At 44.6% G+C, this 20,134-nt stretch overlaps 1 protein-coding gene across 1 annotated transcript in view; it reads right to left on the bottom strand.

Moving 5' to 3' along the window:
* Positions 1 to 20,134, bottom strand: part of CIT (citron rho-interacting serine/threonine kinase) — a 1,473,679-nt gene that overhangs the window by 602,690 nt on the left and 850,855 nt on the right. The window contains exons 28-29 of the mRNA XM_086942878.1: positions 12,192 to 12,296; positions 2,147 to 2,287 (exon numbers count right to left, since the gene is read on the bottom strand). Coding sequence (XP_086799004.1) covers positions 2,147 to 2,287; positions 12,192 to 12,296 — 246 coding nt within the window. The remainder of the gene's footprint in view (positions 1 to 2,146; positions 2,288 to 12,191; positions 12,297 to 20,134) is intronic.

Here is a 20,134-nt window from a genome sequence, read left to right as displayed (position 1 = left end):
CCCGACAACGCCTCCTGGTCCGTGAGACTGCAGAGCCCAGCGTCGCCCACTCACCTGGTCGAGGTGACTACCATCCGGTGCCATCCTGGTGCCCATCTGATCACTGCCTAGTGATTAAGAACTTGGTCCCCTCTGCTTCCAGGTGTCATCCATCTTCGATCCAGGCTTGGATCACTTCGAACAATCTTCACTGGTCCCCTGCCAGCAACTCTTTCTTCAGGCTCCTGGTTCGTCAACGAGGATTCCCGACGTCTTTTCAGACCTGTGCAGCCGCAGCCCCTGGGCTAGGTAACTTCGGCATTTCGGTGCCCCAGCATAGCCTCACTATCCAAGGGTCCAGATCCACCGTCGTTTTAGACCTACCTTATCGGGTTCGCCCGAGAACAGTAACTTTGCTTTTACTAGCTCCCATAGACTTTGTCCCGCATCCCGCGTGAGAGTGCACACTCTGCACCCGAGTCCCCTAGGCCTCCTACTAGTAATCTGAAGGTTCAGTAACGTAGTCCTAGCGATTCCAAAGCCTGTTAGTCCAGTACTTACCTGCTAGTAATTTCGCATTCCACTTCCATAGTATATGGTTTTCCGTGCCCCTCGGGCATTTGTGTAAATTGTGCAACTTAAAGTATTTTCGTAAGAGTTTTGTTGTGTGCTTAGTACCCTGTCCTCATAAAGAGTACAGGGCTGTTGTGATCTAAATAAATACACTGTTTATTTTCAAAACACTTGTGTGGTGTCCTTTCACTTGGTGTTCAAGGGGTATATGTGATGGTATAACAGCTGGATTAACACGCCCTCTAGAGTTAAGCCCGAAGACTGCTCGTATCCATGCTACTAGGATAGCTGGTCTGTAAGGTTGACTTACAACCAATCATCAATAAGGGTTGTTTGGACTGATGCAAAGTGCTCACTAGAATAGTGAACACTATATATATCAGGCCAACTTCTCACAAGTCGACCCCCTCCCAAACTTCCTGCCAACACTGAATGAATGCCTTCTGAAGAACGTGACATTAACACTTTGTACAGGGAGATTAGCACTCGATCAGAGTGTTTCATGTAAACTGATCCACTCCTTGTCAGTGTTGCACTTAACTTTGAAAAAGCCAATTTCACTGAGCTTGGTTCATATCCCCATGAGTACCGGTACTCTCTTAGGACAAAGAGAAGTTCCGATACTTAAGCTCTGAAAATTTAGAAGTGCCGGTACTCAGTACCGGCCCATTTAAAGCACTGCCTGTAGTAGGGATGCGTTGATTATTGCAGTCCAAAAAGGAATGATCAACTGAGAGGCGGCGGTTAGGCAATTAGAAGGGAGAGGATCATTGTAGTGATTGTTCAGGTTTAAGGAAGATAGAATTTTCGAGACAGATTGTTTGACATAGACTTTAAAGTTGGACCAGAGCGCTAGGTTTTTGGGTGAAGTGTGGGAGGGCAGAAAAGAGAGAAGAGGTAAAGCAGGCGTAGTTTGGGAGTGCATTGCGGAATTGAGTTCGTTTTTTAGGGCAGTGTTTTTGTCACAAAATAAGGAGGAAAATTTCTCACATGATATTAGAGATTTGGGGGTTTCTTTCGAGGTTTTAGCCAGTTTGTTAGATTGATTTTCGTTAGATTGATGTTAGCTACCATATTTGACAAACCCTAGCAATGAAGAGAAGAGCATTATGCTGGAGGATTTTCTTTGCAATGTCAGGTTACCTGCGTTCTAAAGAAAAAGATTGTAGAAATCTTATGCGGTTGTTCACAATTGTAAATGCCTACAGATGTGTGTGACATTTTATTAGATGTCTGGGATCAAATCCCTTATATATGCAATGGCAGTTAGGAACCATAAAACAGAGTTGGGAGAGAACCCTAAAGAATTAAGCATTAATTAGAACAGGAATGTTCAACGCAAAACCAGGGACGGATCCTTGCCAGGTTTTATGGATAACAAAAAAAAACATTCACACAATTACTAAATGGAACACATCTTAGTAAGTTGTTACCCTGGAATCTAGCAAGGATCTGGCTTTACAGTGGCTAGATTGAACAACCCTTATGTTGAGTAAGAATTCATGGGCATGTGAATTGTCTTGCTGACCTGTTTCTGTAACAGGGAATGCATTTCTCTGGCAGGCAGGATAATGTATTTATCCCATATTCTCACCTGCATATTTTCCAGCTGATACTCAAGATCGCTCCTTTCAGTCTTCAGAAGATCTGCTCGATCCAGAGCCTCTTGAAGGCCTTGCGTCAAACGAAAGATGTGGTTTTTCTGTAGATCCATTTGCTGTTGCAGTTTGGCTTGCTGTCATCAAAAGGAAGAAAAATGCTTAAAAAGCAGTTGTTTTACAGCAGATTAGAATCATAAAATCTCACTAATTACTTAAAAAAGTATTTGTATTATATTTTAAAGGCAAAACGAAGAGTTAAAGACTTGTTTATTAACAACCAGAAGTTTGTACTTTTACGACAGTCTAACCATAACAAATAGTTTAGGCAGCATGACGGTAGTGGTATGGAATTTGATATTTACACTAAAGTAGCAAATGTCTGACAGAACATGGGTTAAAAGACTTTTAGAATGTCCTAATAGTGGCAGTTTTGAACCCTAAAAGACAACAATGGCAAAAACTAATGTCATTCAACTCCTCTTTCTGAGCTCCTTGCTGAAGGGTGTGAGTGAGTGTCTGTGTGTGTGCGTGTGTGCGTGTGTGTGTGTGTGTGTGTGTGTGTGTGTCTGTGTGCTTTCAATATTAACATTTCAGTATCATCCATGTCTTATAAAGAAAATTATCATGGCATTTAGCACACACAAATTTTCAATAACTTCGGTGAAAGTCCCTTGGATTTGATAACGCACATTTTATCTCAACTAAAAATAATCTAAAGAAATAGTCATTGCTTAACTGATGCAAGACTACAGAGTCACCGGAGAGATGGGTTGGCCTCATGACTTGCATCAAGGGAGGAGCGACTTGCTCAACTTCTCTGTTAAAGAGGTCTGCAGCACTGATCCCACAAACAGACTGCCACAATCCCACCATGCAAAACTGGCATGAAACTAGAAACTGGGCTAGGAGTCATTCAAGCAAAAAAGAATTTGGTCCTAGGCTCTTGGGCAGGTAAAACCATTTTCCTGAATCATGACCAATTAATCTGGCTTGAAGAAGCTGCCTGGTATCAGGTAAAACATGGTCTTTCTGCTGCATTCAAGAAGTCATGACAACTTTAATTGACCTCATAAAACTAAAGAACAATTAACTTACCTTCGGTAACAAGTTATCTGGTAGAGACTATGTAGCTGCAGATTCCTTACCTTTGAATTTCCCAGGCATCAGGCAGGATCCGGAAGCCTTTGCTGAGCAATACCCCTTGCGCGTGACGTCCTTTGACTCCATTCGGCTCCATGTGACATCAGGGTGTCGTGACGTTGCAGTGCCTATATACGCGCCACCCAGGCGCACGGACGTCAGTACTTTTTGGTTTTTCCACGCCAGAAACGCAGAGCCACAAAGTGATTGACGTAATTGTGTGCAAAACTAGGGCCCTGAAAGGGAAGTAACCCTAGACCTACTACATCAGCCCGAAAAGCGGGGAGGCATGGGTGGGGCTGTAAGGAATCTGCGTTACCGAAGGTAAGTAACTTGTTCACCTGATAGAGACTATTAGCTGCAGATTCCTTACCTTTGAATCAGATACCCGAGCCATACCATCACGGCGGTGGGTTGCGGACTCATGACCTAGAGTAAGAAGTCTTGCAGGACTGAACAGGCAAAGAGCCCATCACTGCGCACTAGTCCATCAAGACAATGTTTTGCGAACGTGTGCAACGATGCCCACATCACTTCCTGACAGATGTCTTGGACTGGGACAACCTGAACTAAGGCTGTAGTCGCAGCCTTTCCCCTGGTGGAGTGGGCTCTTTAACGTTCAGGGGGCTGCTTCTTTGCCAAGGCATAACAGTTTTTAATGCAGAGAACAACCCAGTGAGAGATGGTTCTTTTCTGCACTGCCTTACCTTCTTTGCTTCCACATACCCCCCAAAGAGTTGGTCATCCACCCGGAACTCTTTCGTGCGGTCACAGTAGAACGACAACGCTCTTTTTGCGTCTATATGGTGGAAACGCTCCTCTTCCTTAGAGGGATGTGGGGGCGCAAGAAGGTTGGAAAAGTAATGGATTGGGCCAGATGAAACGGGGTTACAGCCTTTGGTAAAAATGATGCCCTGGTGCGTAGCACCACTTTGTCCGAAAAGGACATAAGGAGACAAGCTGGATAACGCATGCAATTCACTCACACTTAGGGTCAATGTAATCGCCACTAAGAAGGCTGTTTTGATGGTCAACAGCCAGAGGGGACAATTCTGCAAAGGCAAGAAAGGAAGGCACATCAGGTAAGTGAGGACCAAATTAAGGTCCTAATGTGGCATAATAAAGGGCATATGTGGAAACAAGTGAGCCAGCCCTTTAAGAAATCTATTTACAACAGGAGATTTAAAGAGAGAAGGCTGGTCTGGCAGCTGCAACAAAGCAGACAGAGCATACCCTTGAGAGTTCCAAAAGCAGAACCCTGCTAGGCAAGAATTAAAATGAATAAAAGGACAGTAGAAATAGAAGCAGAAAGAGGATCAATGGACCTTTCTATACAGTATAATACAAATTTCTGCCAACGGCAGGTGTATAGCGACTTAGTGGAGGGTCGCCTGGCCGCCAGAATAACATTACAGACTTCAGGAGGAAGGTTAAAAGCCATCAACTGCCGCCGCTCAATATCCACGCATGGAGGCGCAGAGTTGACAGGTTCGGGTGGAGAACCCTCACGTGCTGCTGCGACAGAAGATGCTCCCGAAGGGGCAGCCTGATTGGAGGATCAATACTCATTCTCAGTAGCTCTGGATACCAGACTCTCCTTGCACAATCCGGAGCCACCAAAATGACTTGGGCCCAGTCGCTCCTGATCTTCTTCAGAACCCTTGGTATGAGCGGTATGGGTGGAAAGGCGTATAATAGGCCAGAGCTCCACTCGCGGCTAAACGTCGCCGAGCGATAGCCTCCTTGGAAACTCCAGTGCGCCATTCTGCTGACATTGTGCGTTCTCTTCGAAGGCGAACACATCTAACCAAGGTTCTCCCCACTGTTGAAAGAGACCTTGCACCACCTCCGGCTGGAGATGCCATTCGTGTTCCGGCAGGCATCGTCCGCCCTGGCGTTCGGAGAACCTGCCAGGTGTAGACCGGCAGGGTAATGCCCTGCTGTTCCAGCCATATCCAGAGATGCAGGACCTCTTGACAGAGGATCCACGACCCCACCACGCCTTGCTTGTTGCAGTACTACATGGCAGTGATGTTGTCCGTGAAAACCTTCACCAACTTCCCCTTTACAGAGGGAAGAAATGCTTTCAATGCCAAGCGAATTGCTCGGAGCTCCGACAAGTTTATGTGGAGCCCCATCTCCGTCGGAGACCAGTGACCTCTGATCTCCATCTCTCTCATTTGGCCGCCCCATCCTAGAAGTGATGCATCTGTCACAATCGTGAAATATGGTTGGGGAAAGGAGAGAGGTCTGCAGTTGACCCAATCTCGGTTTGTTAACCACCACTGCAGATCCTGCGCAGTTCCTTCAGAGATCTGAACCCAGTCAGTGAGATCTCCCCGATGCTGTGCCCATTGGAATTTCAAGTCCCACCGCAGAGCCCGCATATGCCATCTCGCGTGTCTTACCAACAGGATGCAGGAGGCCATGACGCCCAACAGCCTCAGCGTCAGTCTCACCGAAATCCAGGATAGAGGCTGAAATATCGGAATCATAGCCTGGGTAGCCTGGACTCGCTACTCGGGAGGATAAGCCCGAAACTGCACTGTGTCCAGAACAGCTCTGATGAAAGGGAGCGTCTGAGAAGGAATCAGGTGGGACTTCGGCACGATTATAGGGAACCCCAGCGAATGCAGAAGGTTCGCCGTAGTCTGAAGGTGGGAGACGACTGTCTTAGGCAAGCCCGCTTCAACGGCCAGTCGTCGAGGTAGGTGAAGACTGACGCTCCTAACCTGCGCAGTTGAACTGCAACCACCGCCATCACCTTGGTGAACACCAGAGGGGCACTGGTAAGGCCGAAGGGGAGCACAGTAAACTGAAAGTGCTCACGGCCCACCTTGAACCGCAGGTAATGCCTGTCACCCGGCAGGATGGGAATATGAAAATACGCATCCTGCAGGTCCAACGCTACCATCCACTCCTCTTGGTCTCTGGCAGACAAGACCTGAGCCAAAGTGAGCATTTTGAATTTCTCCATTTTGAGGAAGAGATTGATGGCCCAGAAATCCAAAATGGGCGGTAGCCCTTGTTCTTCTTCGGAATCAGAAAGTAGAGGGAATAACATCCACTGCCTACTTCTGAAACTGGGACCCTTTCTATAGCTCCTTTGGCCAAAAGAGCTGTAACTTCCTCTTGGAGCAGCTTTAAATGATCCTCCGCCAGCCGTTCTTGACTCGGCAGAATAGGAGGAGGAAAGGAAAGGAAGAGAAAAGCCCTCGTGGACAATCTGCAAGGCCCACTTGTCTGATGTTATAGATCTCCAGCGGGGGCCTGATGATGAATTCTCCCACCAACTGGAGTAGTGGGGTCCTGTAGAATCAGCCTAGGAGTGCTTGAAGGCTGCGGCTGCTGGGGGTAGTGTGGTAGACGACTTCTTGCCTAGGACGGACTGTACCTCCTCCACATCCACGCACGACTTGGGTAGTCTGTGCGGGACGGTGGCTAGGATAGGGGTGACGCAGCTAGAAACCCCTTCGTTGCCACGAAAGAGGCGAAAGACTGGCCACATGGAGTGGAGGAGAGGCCCAAGGATCTGGCCGTAGCTCAAGAGTTCTTAAACCTGACCAGGGCAGAGTCTGCCTTTACCCCATAAAGGCGAGTTCCATCAAAGGGCATGTCCGTCAAATTGGCTTGGACATTCAGCGAGAAGCCAGTTGTACGAATAAAGGCCACCATAATTGAAATCGGCCTGCCCAGCGAATCAGTCGTATCTAATCCGAACTGTATGATGAATTTTGCTGCATCTCACCTGTCCTCGACAGCTTGGGAGAGACCAGCCCAGGCCTCATCCGTGACTGGTGGCAGCACCTGCGCAATCATCTCCCAAACAGAGTGGGAGAAACTGCCCAATGAGCATGCAGTATTCACAGACCGCAATACCAGACTGGAGGATGAAAACATCTTGTTCCCAAATGAGTCCAGTCTCTTGGATTCCCTATCCGGAGGTGCAGAAGGGAATGCGCCCTGGGATGTAGAGGCCTGCACAACCACAAACTTTCTGGGGTGGAGTGTTGGCTGAGGAACTTTGGGTCACCCGAAGCTGGGTGATGGCGGGGTGCAGTCGTCCTGTTCACAGGAGCCCTTGTGCTAGGCTTGACCATGTTCTGAGAAGGACATCCGTAAGTGCCTCATTGAAGGGCAATAGGGGTTCAGAGGTGAAAGACCCAGGTTGAAGCACTTCAATTAGGAGATCTGACCTGCACTGATGGCAGCTCCAGTCTAAGGACCTCAGCAGCCCTCTTAAACACAATGACATGGGACGCCCCCTCCTCCGTAGCCACTGTAGGCGGAGACTACTCAGACCACTGGCTTCCCCGTTTCCCAAACCAGTCCATTGTATCCTAAGAGACATCCTGGTTCTCTAGTGGGTCTCCAGGCTCCTATCATTGCTCTCCTACGCAAAGCACGCCCACAAAGTGCTCAGGCGACAACATAGAACCCCTGGATTCGGTTGACGTCGGAATCGACATCGGAATCTGCGTCACTCCACGCCATTCCGGTTCTGTGTTGTCAAGGATGAGGATGGGGCTTGCGTCGCCGCAGGCACCAACTTCGGATGAGACGCAGGGGGAGGTCACATTGGCATGACCAGCGTCGACCCGGATCCCTGAGGCCCCACTGGCCCCATCCGACCCCGTGGAGTCCTAGGGCTCACCAGTGGTGTCATTCCACTAAAATACTCTGTGCATGGCCTCATAAAACTCCTTTATTTGAGGGAAGTCTCTCCTGCTCCCGGAAAGGGGGGAGGCACAGAGTAGACTGGCTCTGCAGAACCATACCTAGAACGCCGGTGCTCCTTACCTTTTCCGACAGATGCCAACTGAGGTGAAGATGAAGTCTGATTGGACTTCTTCTTCTTGTGCCTCTTCCCAGAGTGTCCAGATGACCTAGAATAGGAGGAAGAGGACTTAAGGGTCAGTGAGCGGTCCCGCAACCACCTCTTCCTCGAACGGGACCGTGACATCCTCGGAGTCTCGCTTGACGGTGTCGACTGCCGTGCCATGAGCAACTTCAATGCTCGCTCTTTCAAGGTCTTCGGGGCCATCGCCCTACAGCCTGAACACGACTTCGATTTGTGGTCGCGTTCAAGACACCACAGACATACACGGTGGGGTTCGGTGACCGACATCATGCGGGAACAAGTCCTGCATGGTTTAAAACCTGTCCTTCTACCCTACATACCTCGAACACGAAGTCGTATTCTCCAAAATTTTTACAAACGTCAAGAAAAAGCCTGCCAAATAGTGGCAAAGGGTAGCTCTTCCTGGATCAGCGCTTAACTGGTGCTGAAAGAAAAGAACTGACGTCCACTCGCCTGGGTGGTGACTGAATAGGCACCGTGATGTCATAACCGACGGCGACGTGACATGGAGCAGAATGGAGCCACCTGACGTCGCGCGCAAAGGGCATTGCTCAGCAAAAGTTTCCAGATCCAGCCTGACGCCTGGCAAATTCTGCAGCTAGAAGTCTCTACCAGATTTAATATCTATCTCCTATATGGAACAATGTCACATCCTTTTAAGAAGCAATCATCACCCCTCACCTTCAGAAACCTGTTGTAGAATTCCAGATGCTGTCCAACTACTGTTCAATCTAAAAACTCCATATACAAGAAAAATGCTGGTCACAGAAATCATCAAACATCAGCAAGGTTGCCCAGTTTCTCCTTAACATCTCATGAGGCGATTACACGATCAACCACACACTTCTTCTATTAGCTAAAGGGATGGGAAGTTGTTTCAATGACAGCCCAAGGGTGGATTTGTTTGTTTCTTCACAACTGAAGTGAGGGGACCTATACGTATTGGCTTTTCCAGTTTTATCTTCTGTGAAACTCAAGATTCAGAAGGATGACACAGATATACTACATTTGAGAAATCAGGATGGAGAAGTCCACAAGCATTGTGGAGCAATTTTTATCCCAATGGATCAAAAGCTAAAGTTGAAATCACTGGAGGGACTGCAAAAAAAGGCACCTTCTTTCAACTGACTATCTAATCTGAGGCCCCTTCCATTTCTTCCCTAAACATCAGAAATTTGGGACCAATTTTTCATTTGAATCTTAAATTCAACCCACAAATCAGAGTTGTGGTCAAGGCAACTAACTTGAAACTCTCCCTCCTTCGGGATCTACTCACACTCCTGTCTGTGGACCACCAAATAAGGCTTAGATGATGCAGCAAGGACTGCTTGCATGACTGTCGTAACATATACCCCAGCCAGTAAGGTCATCCCCAGACAGAAAAAAGTGCAAAACTGCAGCCAGAACGTCTCATCACTTATAAAAATGGGACCGTATTAGGACAACCTGAAAACTCTTTATTGGCTCCTTATTGAACTGGCAGGCATTATGCCCAAAGCTTACTTGGTGAAAGGTCATACTGGGCGTACAAGATCTGGTATGCCACCGTTCTCCATCAAGAAATTTGCACATCTAATCAAATAAGTGTTTTGGAGACAAAAGTATGGATGACAATCTTTGGGGTTCCTAAATTATGGAAAAACCTAAGACCCTACCTCTGAACAGAATCCTGCTACCTTCATGTCAAGAAAAACCTGAAAAATGAACTTTTCAATCTACACAGCAGTGACTGAAGATTCTCTGATGTGAGTTAATCCATGAACCCAACTATATTTTACATCCTACACTTACATTTCTTAATTAACATGACTATTTTGTTTTTCAGCCAGTGCTTGATGTGGGGTCTTTTGACATCTAGATCTTAAATAAAACTTCCAAAAACATGGAGAAAGATGAAGGTGAAAAGCAGCAAAAAGAGATCCATTAACAGAGTAATGGGGCAGTGCCTTTGATTGTATTTTGCTGTGTCTCAGTACAGAAACGTCTAAAATGAACAGTTATAGGGAATGTTTTCATCCCCACCTCCTTAGGGAAGGATAGCCATACAATGAGAATAGAAAGAGCATGTAAGAGCATGATTTAGATTGAAAGCATAAATCCCACTGTGGAAAACCATTATGAATCAGAAAAGCAGCTGGGAGATTTGGGGTTTTGTTTAGCATTTGTGCATGGTCAGGGTTGATGATCTTAGTTGATCCTCCGCACTTTTTTCAGTGTTGACTGATCCTCTTCAAGAAACTCAAAAATGTTAGTGTTGCATACACAGAGTAATGTACAAATATCTTTTACATTTTCAGCATATTTAATCTTAGTGAAGATCAGATACCAACCAAATATTCTGAAAGGTAAAATGTACCTCTGATCCCTTGCTCTAATGCAGCATGGCCCACTTTTCTGTATGGTTCCTATTGCATGTGAAGTAGACTGTAGTATGAGTTACTTATGCTCACCTGGCTTTTCTCTTTTTTAATCACATGTAGGTGAATTAAGTTCTTGCTAGCCATATTTGGGTCCTACTAACTTATTTTCCTCTACTGCACACACAGTAGGACCCACACAAAGAAGCAGATCACACAGCATCAGTGTACAGCAAAGGTACAGTGGCACATGTTGCCATATGAAGAGAACACTAACTTACAAAGCTATTGCACCCAGGACTAGCAACGGCAAGTGATTTTAAATATTCCTCTATTAAACACATATACAAAAAATATGTATACCAGTGGCTGCCATATTTTTATGAGTTCTGATGAACTCACATCATTGCTGTCGGATTCACTCAAGGTGACCTGCTCATCGACCCTGAGTCAGAGATACTGGTCAGGCAGGTCACAGGTGAGGTTCTTCATCAATTAAAAGCAAACACTAATCCAAAACCCTGATCGATTCCACAGAGCGATACTTGCACTAAAAACAAGTTAGAGGCTATTGTCCCCAATAAAGCTGTTTGGCCAAAGGCTCTTGTTCCCCAGAAATACCACAAAGCTAGAGACATGTAGTTAGGTACACTTAACCAATCAGGACACTGCATGCACAACACATGTAGTGATTCAAGTGCTCCGCACACCTGATTTACAACCAAGACTCTGGTTTGGAATGTAGATAACATTTTATTGTACCTCTTGAACTGCACACATTGACAACCAAAACATTGTACAACGAGAACTTTTGAGCAGATGCATTCTGTCCAGGTTCTCCCGGCTGCAGCGTTTAATTAAACCAATTTGTTCCTGTTTTGCCACATCCCTCCTGTTTTTCATTTATTTAAGGTAAAATCATATCCAAGCAACAACACACAAACCATAGTCATAGTCCTGGTCATTCATACTTGAACCAGTGTAGTTGTGGGCTCTCAACCCACATTCTTCTTAAGCTTAACAGGTCACATACTACAACATAGACACACCACTAACACAGACACAGCAGCAGTAGTAGTAGTCTGTCCCTGAGAAGGCAACATTCATCCTACTTCAGGCATGCCAGTACATTCTGAAGCCCAGTGCACCTTATCCGTAGCTTACTCCGATTTGTACCCTCCCAACCAGGTGCCGCCACGTTTTATTTATTTCAGTTATTATATAATTTGTTTGCCATGGTACCCCCAACTTTCAGATTTTGCAGCGGCATTAAATATAAAATTAAAATAAATACATTATTTTGCAGCCTGAATTTTAATCTACATAAGGCATAGCAGTAGCCACCCCACAAGAGGCAACCAAATTGTTGCCAATGTTAGACATGTTTAACCAACCCAAATATGGCCACCAAACAAATAGTTTACATGTTGTCTACTTCAGACACACTAAAACATGGTTGGTCACCTATCCCTCAAATTATCCCTTCAGTATTCATGCCCAAACAATTTTCTAGACAGTTATCCTTGATATATCCAATAACATCTACACCCAATTGGCATTAGAAAAGTTCTTCTAGTTCCTGTAAGCATAACATAAGGTTTCCCTATAGCTCTTATGATATCCCACCAAGTACACTGATACAGCATCTCACGTCAGGTAATATGTGCATAATGTTTGTACCTCATCCAGAAGTCTCTGTTTCAGCTCTCGCTCAGTCTCAAGTTTTGTCTGTAGGCTACGAGCATTCATTTCCAGCATAGCATGCTTCTTCTCCAGGTCATTCAGCTGTGTTAGGAAATAGATGCAGGTTAGTTTGCAAGAAACCTATGGTATGTGATTAATATTGATCTCCAGTGCACTGGAGAGTAAAGGTAACTTATGTTGGAGCGGTTGTAACTGCGGTAAGGCCATCATTGCTATTTTCACTGTAAAAAAACCTTGCCGCCAACTTCATGCTAGTTCTGCAGCAGAAGCGTAATATGTAAACTGTAGTCTACTGTGGAAGTGAAAGTAAGTAGCAAATGATATGAGGCTGGAGAGCCAGTAGTATACCTTAACAAGAGCAATAAGATGAACGGCTTGCCACAGTGCTGATAAGCAGTGAGAAGCATACAGGGAGAGCATCACAAAAGTTAGAAAACACAAACAAAATACATAGGTACTGGTCAGGGCTCAAACAGCACATTCAATTATTGTATAACAGACTACAGTTCTTTTTTTTAACTTAACGCATTATCTTTAAGAGTGGCAAGTTAGAGACCAACATCTGATTGCATTTGCCACCTAGCAATTACTTACCTTTCAAAAAATTAGCAGTTAATGGTTTATAACTAAGTCTACTGTGTGAATGGGACTGGTGGGTTGATGTTTAGCCTAGTCAATATATGCTAAACAGGAATTGCTCTGATGGTGGATTATGCTACCAGAAAATGCATGCTGTGAGGAGATTGGAATAGACACAAAATATTGTACGTGCACAGCTAGCAATATTAAATCTGGTCCTCACCATCTCCCCCAATGAAAGAAATCTGCCAAATTGGATGACCACTCAGCCTTCCAAGCCACCATGACAAAAGCTTACCTGCAGAAACTGCAGTAATGCATTAGATGCAATGGATCAGAGGACTACTTGGTGACTAACAGCAGGAAGTTTCTGCATTTATGAGAGTGATCACCCAACCCAAAAAATTTAATTTTTTTTATTGGTAGTCCTTGTTAATTTACCTAACTCTGCTAAACCTCCATTTACAACATGGAAGCCTGCTTCACAAGAGCTGCTCAAGAATTTAGACCTATTCACTGAGAAAATTGCTAGGGTAGAATGGGCACCTATACCCCCGCCTGCCCCACTCCGACACAGCCCCACAAGTACCCAGTATAAACAGCCACATTTAGCAAGTTCTCTGTTCCAGCCAAAGCATCTGCAATGAAAGACTGAAAACGGGATGGATGAGAGCATTTGCGGTGGCCTGGAAGAAAACAAACACTTGCAAAAAGAAGAAGAACTTGCCAGCAATGTTGGTTCACTTTGGTACTTCATCTTCACAGATTGCTAAAATATGAATATACATGTTATATGGAGGTAAATCATTCAGATGGGGAGATCAAAATCCCAGAATACATAATGCTACTTTTTTTTGCATCGGCTCTAGCATGAGGACACCTTTTGAAGCCAAAAGCTATACCACTTGGAGTTAGATTTTCGTTGTACTTTAAGCAGGGTCTACATAAACGAATATATATTAGAACAGTAAATCGAAAACTGACATGCGGTGGATACAGAGTTCTAATAAATTGCAACAGGTGTTGTGCGGAGTCGGGCCAAAAAAGTATGAATGATGCTCGATACAAGTCTCTGGGTGTCATTGTTGGGTGGTGTAGTGTTTATAGCTTGCGGAGATGGTGAGGAGGACTTCAGGTTGGTAATACCAGAGGTTCAGGCATGAAGCTCGGATGGATGATGATCTGCACTAATGTGGATAGAGATTGGGAGTAGTGCTCATAGTTGGGAGGTAAGACCATGGAGACAAGCTATGGTGGTTAGGCTACGCCTGTAATAAAGAGGTGATGTATTCCAGCTCTACTCACTGTCACTGCTGCTAATTCGACCGAACAATTATCACAGCTCAAGCAGTAAAACATGTTACTGCTAATTATGTTTGACTGTCATTAATGTGAATATTGGCTGAGGTCAACAATGGTAATCTCTTGCCTCCTGGTCATTACTCTAAAACTTGCCTTCTAATCACGATTGCTTATCCAAACTGATGGGCACTACTGACAATCCTGGGTGGTGGCAAATAGTGCCTATTCTATTTAACAGGAGTCCCCGATAGTGATACCAGAGATCAACAACGGTAATCCTTAACTGCTCCAAAAACAGGTCATGAATACTAACGGAGCTCAGATTTCATCTTGAGTCAGGCATTGTTTTATTTTTGTGCTTCAGACAGACTGCATTTAAATTGACACGCACAGTTTGGTGCATCTGAAAACACATGGCACATGAGACATGAAATGAGGCCCAGTCAGTCTGAAATGATTGTGCTGAATTAACATGTGTTTTTGCAGTGTAGAGAAAACTTGTGATTTCAGTGGCCTTTTTTAGCTTTGAGGGTAACCATAGAATGTCTTCGGTCTTCCCAGCTCTTTTTCTTGTAATCTACACCACTGTTACGGTCTTAAAAGACTTTGGCTTTGTTGCATATTTAGGTAAAATATGTTCAGTTCCCAACACATCTTATAATGTTATTAATTAACCATGCACCAAACACTCCACGCGGGGCAAACACTTTTTTGCATGAAAAGCTATCTAAAACATTAAAGCATGTTGCTATGAGTATGTATTAACTGTGTGCGCTTTGAAAATTTATACTAGTGCATGTATTATGCTAAGTTGCACATAGCACATTTTTGCATGTTGTGCACAAACAATAAGAAAAGCTGCTTTAAACTAACAGCTTTACTAGGTAATCATTTATACAGGGTATTAGTATGGGGGAGGGAAGAAATAATGGGATTTATTTAATAAATTAATACTATTTTTGTGTTTGTTTTGTTCTTGGGCCTAAGATGAAATGTCTGCCTGTGAATCCAGCGAGGCTGAGAATTGTATTCAAAGAAGAGGGCATGCGCAGATTACACCAGCTTGCCTCAACTACAGAAGGAGTCAAGGCCACTGTGAATTGTACATTCTTGGTATCCTGCAAATGTATCAGTGTTTGTGGAATGTGCCCGTCCTGCATACGATGTGACAGGAAGGAAAAAATAGACGGGACATTTTTTCCTAGTAAAAGTTGCTAAAACATATAAATGTATTACTCATTAACGCTTCTTTTGTTAAAGCCGGTATGGTTTGGATTTTGCAATAAAAACAGGATGATGAGACCCTCATGTCACATATGGTAACCAATCACAGCGTTGCTTTTTTTGAATATGAAATATTTTATTGTAGTCTGCCAAGAATTAGAGTGTAAATTATGACCTCTATGAAGGCGTGGATGGCTCTTAGGCTTTTTTTCGCACAAATAACATGGTCACTCTTGCTGTCACCCACTTACTACAGTCTGCCCAAGTCATGCAAGCTACGCGCGGAGATACCCCTTCGGGGCTGATTCATGCGCGATACAAGACCCTAAATAAATAAATAAATAGGTGGGGCGTGAGCTCTTGAGAGGGAGCAGATTAGACCAGACATCATATGGGATAGGTACGAGAAACGTTGCGGGAGGAGATTACTGCAGCCTGGGAGGCGATTGCGTCAGAGGAGAGGTGGAGGTTTCTTACTCATATTTTTTTCAGAGAGTCCTTGCACGTCATTTTTGGCAAGGCAGATGACATTCCTCTGTGGTCTGTGAAGGGCGGCTGTCTCACTCCTTGTGTAGCTCAGAGTGGCAGAGATGAACAGACCAGGGCAGAAGGTAGATTTAGAATGCTAAAACTAAGTTTTTGCTTTGACTAATTAATTGGTTTTGAAAAAAAACTTATTTGTCTTATGCATTTATTTCTCAGTATGGGAGATTTTTGCCAACTAACTATTAATTATTGATTAGCCTTGCAAGACTCACTATTTTCTTAGAAACTCTTTAAGAATTTTGACTGACATTTGCGCCACATTTCTTTTTCTACATGTGATGCTTTTATATGTAGACTGTAATATGTTCTGTATTAATGCTGTTTTTCCTAATTTTTAATTCTGTAAACTGATTGATAGTTGACTAATGAATAAAGAGTCAGAGAACCTTAATTTTAACTAAGAAAATAAAACCCTTTAACATACTCAACAATTCTCTTCATTGGCTTAAATAATAATTGTATTTTGATTTTTCATGTTTATGTAGTCTCCTGAAGGTAATACATGGTTCTACATTGTAAATGTAAAATCCGTATTTGTAAAGTGCAAACTACTCACCCTTACAGGTCTCAAGGTGCTGGGAGCCGTATTAGAAATTAAGTGAGCTATTGCCCAAACACCTTTTCAGCGGTAACATAGAGGTAGATGAGGATTTGCATTGAGAAATTACAGCTCTATTAATACTAACCCTGAATCTGTACTCATAACACACCAGTTGAACTGCAGTGGACAAAGGAGTACATCGTGCTGAGAAACCCTGCTTCAATGAAACTATGATCTAGGAAAGACCAGAAATTGTGGCAAGTAACATGGGGAGGGGTTCATGTTGTGATAAACTGTTAAGTAATAAGAGAGTAATATTTAAACTTAGGATAAGCATAGAATGATTTACCTAGAAGATACAATAACAAGGCGCTACAACACCTTATTGAGGTATAACATAGTAAAGTTCTTAGAGAAGCTGAATAAGGATCCAAAGAGATGGGAAGAGTTAGAAGTGTCTTTGGCACACGAACATCACATGCAACAAAAATGTACTCCTCCCTTTCACTTTTATTTCCGATACAATCTTTCTCTCCAAAATACCTGCAAGTTTAGTTAACAAAAATCTTTAATCACTATTCTTTTTTTGGAGTATGTTCAAAGTACATAGAGTATTAAGAATTATAAAGGAGGACAATTAAAAGATAAAGGAATGCATAGATTTTTTTTCTGGCAGCACAACTGAAAGCAATTTCTGATTGGGTTGAAGGATCTGAAAATAAACAAAAGCACTGAAGCAGTGACACACATATTCTACTTGATAACTTACCCTAGCTCAACAGCAGGCATTGGCGTCCAGCTACAACTTTGGCCACTGCAATAGCAGTAAGAAAGTTCACATACCTGTAGTCTTGGTTCTACATTGTAAATGTAAAATCCGTATTTGTAAAGTGCAAACTACTCACCCTTACGGGTCCTCAAGGTGCTGGGGGCTGTCTTAGAAATTAAGTGAGCTATTGCCCAGAATTACATGGTGCAAAGCTGCCGCCGGAGCCGGGGATCGAACCGTCAACCCTGTCTTCCGAAGTCAGCTGGCTTGGCCCCTGCACCACACCTCTCCACATTGTAGATAACTTCATTGAAGTAATAAACGATTGAATAATTCTCTGCAGCCTGCACGGACCCTGGATACCTTTATGCATAGCTCTTTCATTGAGATTTCATTGTAGACTATCTTAATTTCTGAGTTTATGTAAAATCGTAGGAAATGGAAGTCTATCAGACATGACAGTTTCTACTTATTGTCCATAATACTTCTATGAATTGTCCAAAAGATGTGCACTGCAACATTAGTCATGCAAAAAACCCTATAAATATTGAGTACATGAAGATAGAAAATGCAGCTTGATAGGCTTACATTAGAAGCAAAGAAAAAGATATATCCTTTTAAGAACTTGGGTGGACCCCCCTCTTATCAAAATGCATTGAACTGGTAGCTGCCTTCCAGAGACAGACCTCTTTTTTTTTTTTTATAGTCATTAACACTTAACAAGAGATGGGTCTCAAACTTATGAACCTACTACAGTAGCAAGCTAACAGTATAAAAAGCAACTGATAGGCAATAAAAGGAAAAGAGTGCTTGAGAAATCTGTAGTATAGGGAATAACTGCACCTACAAGATTCCTAAGCGCCTCTTGTCAGAACTTAGCTTCGCTTTGAGTAGCTGACTCTAGACCAGGGGTCTCTAACACGTAGCACCAGAGCTGTCAGAAGCTCACCAGCTGCCAGCAGGAAGCTCTTTGGGCATGGAGCCCAACCTAATGAGCAAGTTACTTACCTTCGGTAACTATATATCTGTAAGAGACATTAGTTAGTGATACATTCCTTACCTTAGAACTACCCCCAGGTGTCAGACTGGATCCAGAAAGATTTAGTCAGCAGTACCCCTGCGCGTTGGAAGGTGGCGTCGTAAGGCTCTGCGTCCGTTGCAGGCATTGTGTTCAACGGGATGAGGTAGCTGCAGCTACTTAGACGCCGCCCTTGTGCCTTGACGTCAGTTCTGTACACGACTTTCCACGCCAGGAACGCAGAGCCATGCAAGATACTAACCACTGGTGCATTGAAACTAGGGCCCTGAAAAGGATGACCTTAACCCTAGAAATCAGTTCGCAGGACGGAGAGGATGGGTGGGGTGGTAAGGAATCTATCACTATGTAATGTCTCTGACAGATATATTGTTACCGAAGGTAAGTAACTTGTGCATCTGAAAGAGACACCTTAGTGATAGATTCCTTACCTTAGAATAGATACCCCAGCAATACCAACACCGGTGGTGGGTCTGCGAACCAAGTTCACACCAGAAAGTCACGGAGAACAGAACGTCCAAAGAAGCAGTCTCTCCGGACTTGGCTGTCAAGGCAATGATGCTTAGTAAAAGTGTGCAGCGAGGCCTACGTGGCTGCCTGAGCGATGTCTTGCAGGGGACACCACATCCCAATGCAGTAGTAGCTGCTGTTGCTCTGGTAGAATGGGCATGCAGCACCACCGGAGGTTCCTTTTTAGCCACAGAATAACAGCCTTTTATACACAAGACGACCCAGCGGGAGATAGACCTCCTGTGTACCGCCTAGCCTTTCTTGGCGCCTACGTAGCCAACAAAGAGCTGGTCATCCACCCGGAACTATTGTGTGCGATTCGGGTAAAATGAGAGCACACGTTTTGGGTCCAGACGGTGGGGACTCTTTTCCTCTCTGGAAGGGTGCGGAGGTGGAAAGAAAGTGGGCAGTGTGATAGTTTGCTCAATGTGGAAGACTGTAACAACCTTTGGCAAGAAGGACGAGTGCAGAGCACAACCTTGTCCGGATGAACAGACAGAAACGGAGGTTTAAAGGAAAGAGCCTGGAGCTCACTCACGAGCCTAGCGGAGGTGATGGCAACCAGGAAAGCAGTCTTTAAGGTCAGTAAATGAAGAGGACAGTTGTTAAGTGGCTCAAAAGGAGCGCATATCAAATAAGTAAGAACCAGATCCAAGTCCCACTGCAGCATCACAAAAGGAACAGGAGGGAAAAGGTGAGTAATTCTACTGAATTTGAGAAATCTACTTACGACAGGGGACTTGAAAAGAGAGGGCCGTTCAGGGAGCCTGAGAAAGGCCGAAATTGCAGAATGGTAGCCCTTAATAGTGCCCAGAGCAGATCCCTGCCGGGCCAAAGAAAGAAGGAACAAAAGGACTTCTGACATAAGGGCAGAAAGAGGTTCTACGACCTTTGCTGTGCACCATGCCACAAACTTGTTCCACCTGCAGGCATATACAGACTTTGTGGAGGGACGCCTGGCTGCCAGAATCACATCACAAACTTCAGGAGGCAAGTCAAATGGCCTCAACTGTCGCCGCTCAATCTCCAAGCATGGAGGTGGAGACTGGACAGGTTCGGGTGAGGGACCGTCCACTGCTGCTGCGACAGAAGGTCCTCCTGAAGAGATAGACGAATCGTGGGATCGACAGACATGCTGAGTAGCTCGGGCTACCAGTATCTTCGTGCCCAGTCCGGAGCCACAAGGATAACTTGGGCCCCGTCGCGCCTGATCTTCTTCAGCACTCTGGGCAGAAGTGGTACAGGCGGAAAAGCGTACAACAGACCGCAGCTCCACTCATGACGAAAAGCGACTCCGAGCGAGTGCCGCCTTGGAATTCCAACGCGCAGAACTGATGACATTGCGCGTTCTCTTCTGTGGCGAATAGATCTAGCCAAGGCTCTCCCCACTGCTGAAAGAGGCCTTGTGCCAC

Source organism: Lissotriton vulgaris, chromosome 11 (genome assembly GCF_964263255.1).
Source record: "Lissotriton vulgaris chromosome 11, aLisVul1.2, whole genome shotgun sequence".
Classification (NCBI taxonomy): domain Eukaryota; kingdom Metazoa; phylum Chordata; class Amphibia; order Caudata; family Salamandridae; genus Lissotriton; species Lissotriton vulgaris.
Note: the sequence above shows the minus strand (reverse complement) of the source record. Positions and strands in the feature narration are given on the sequence as shown.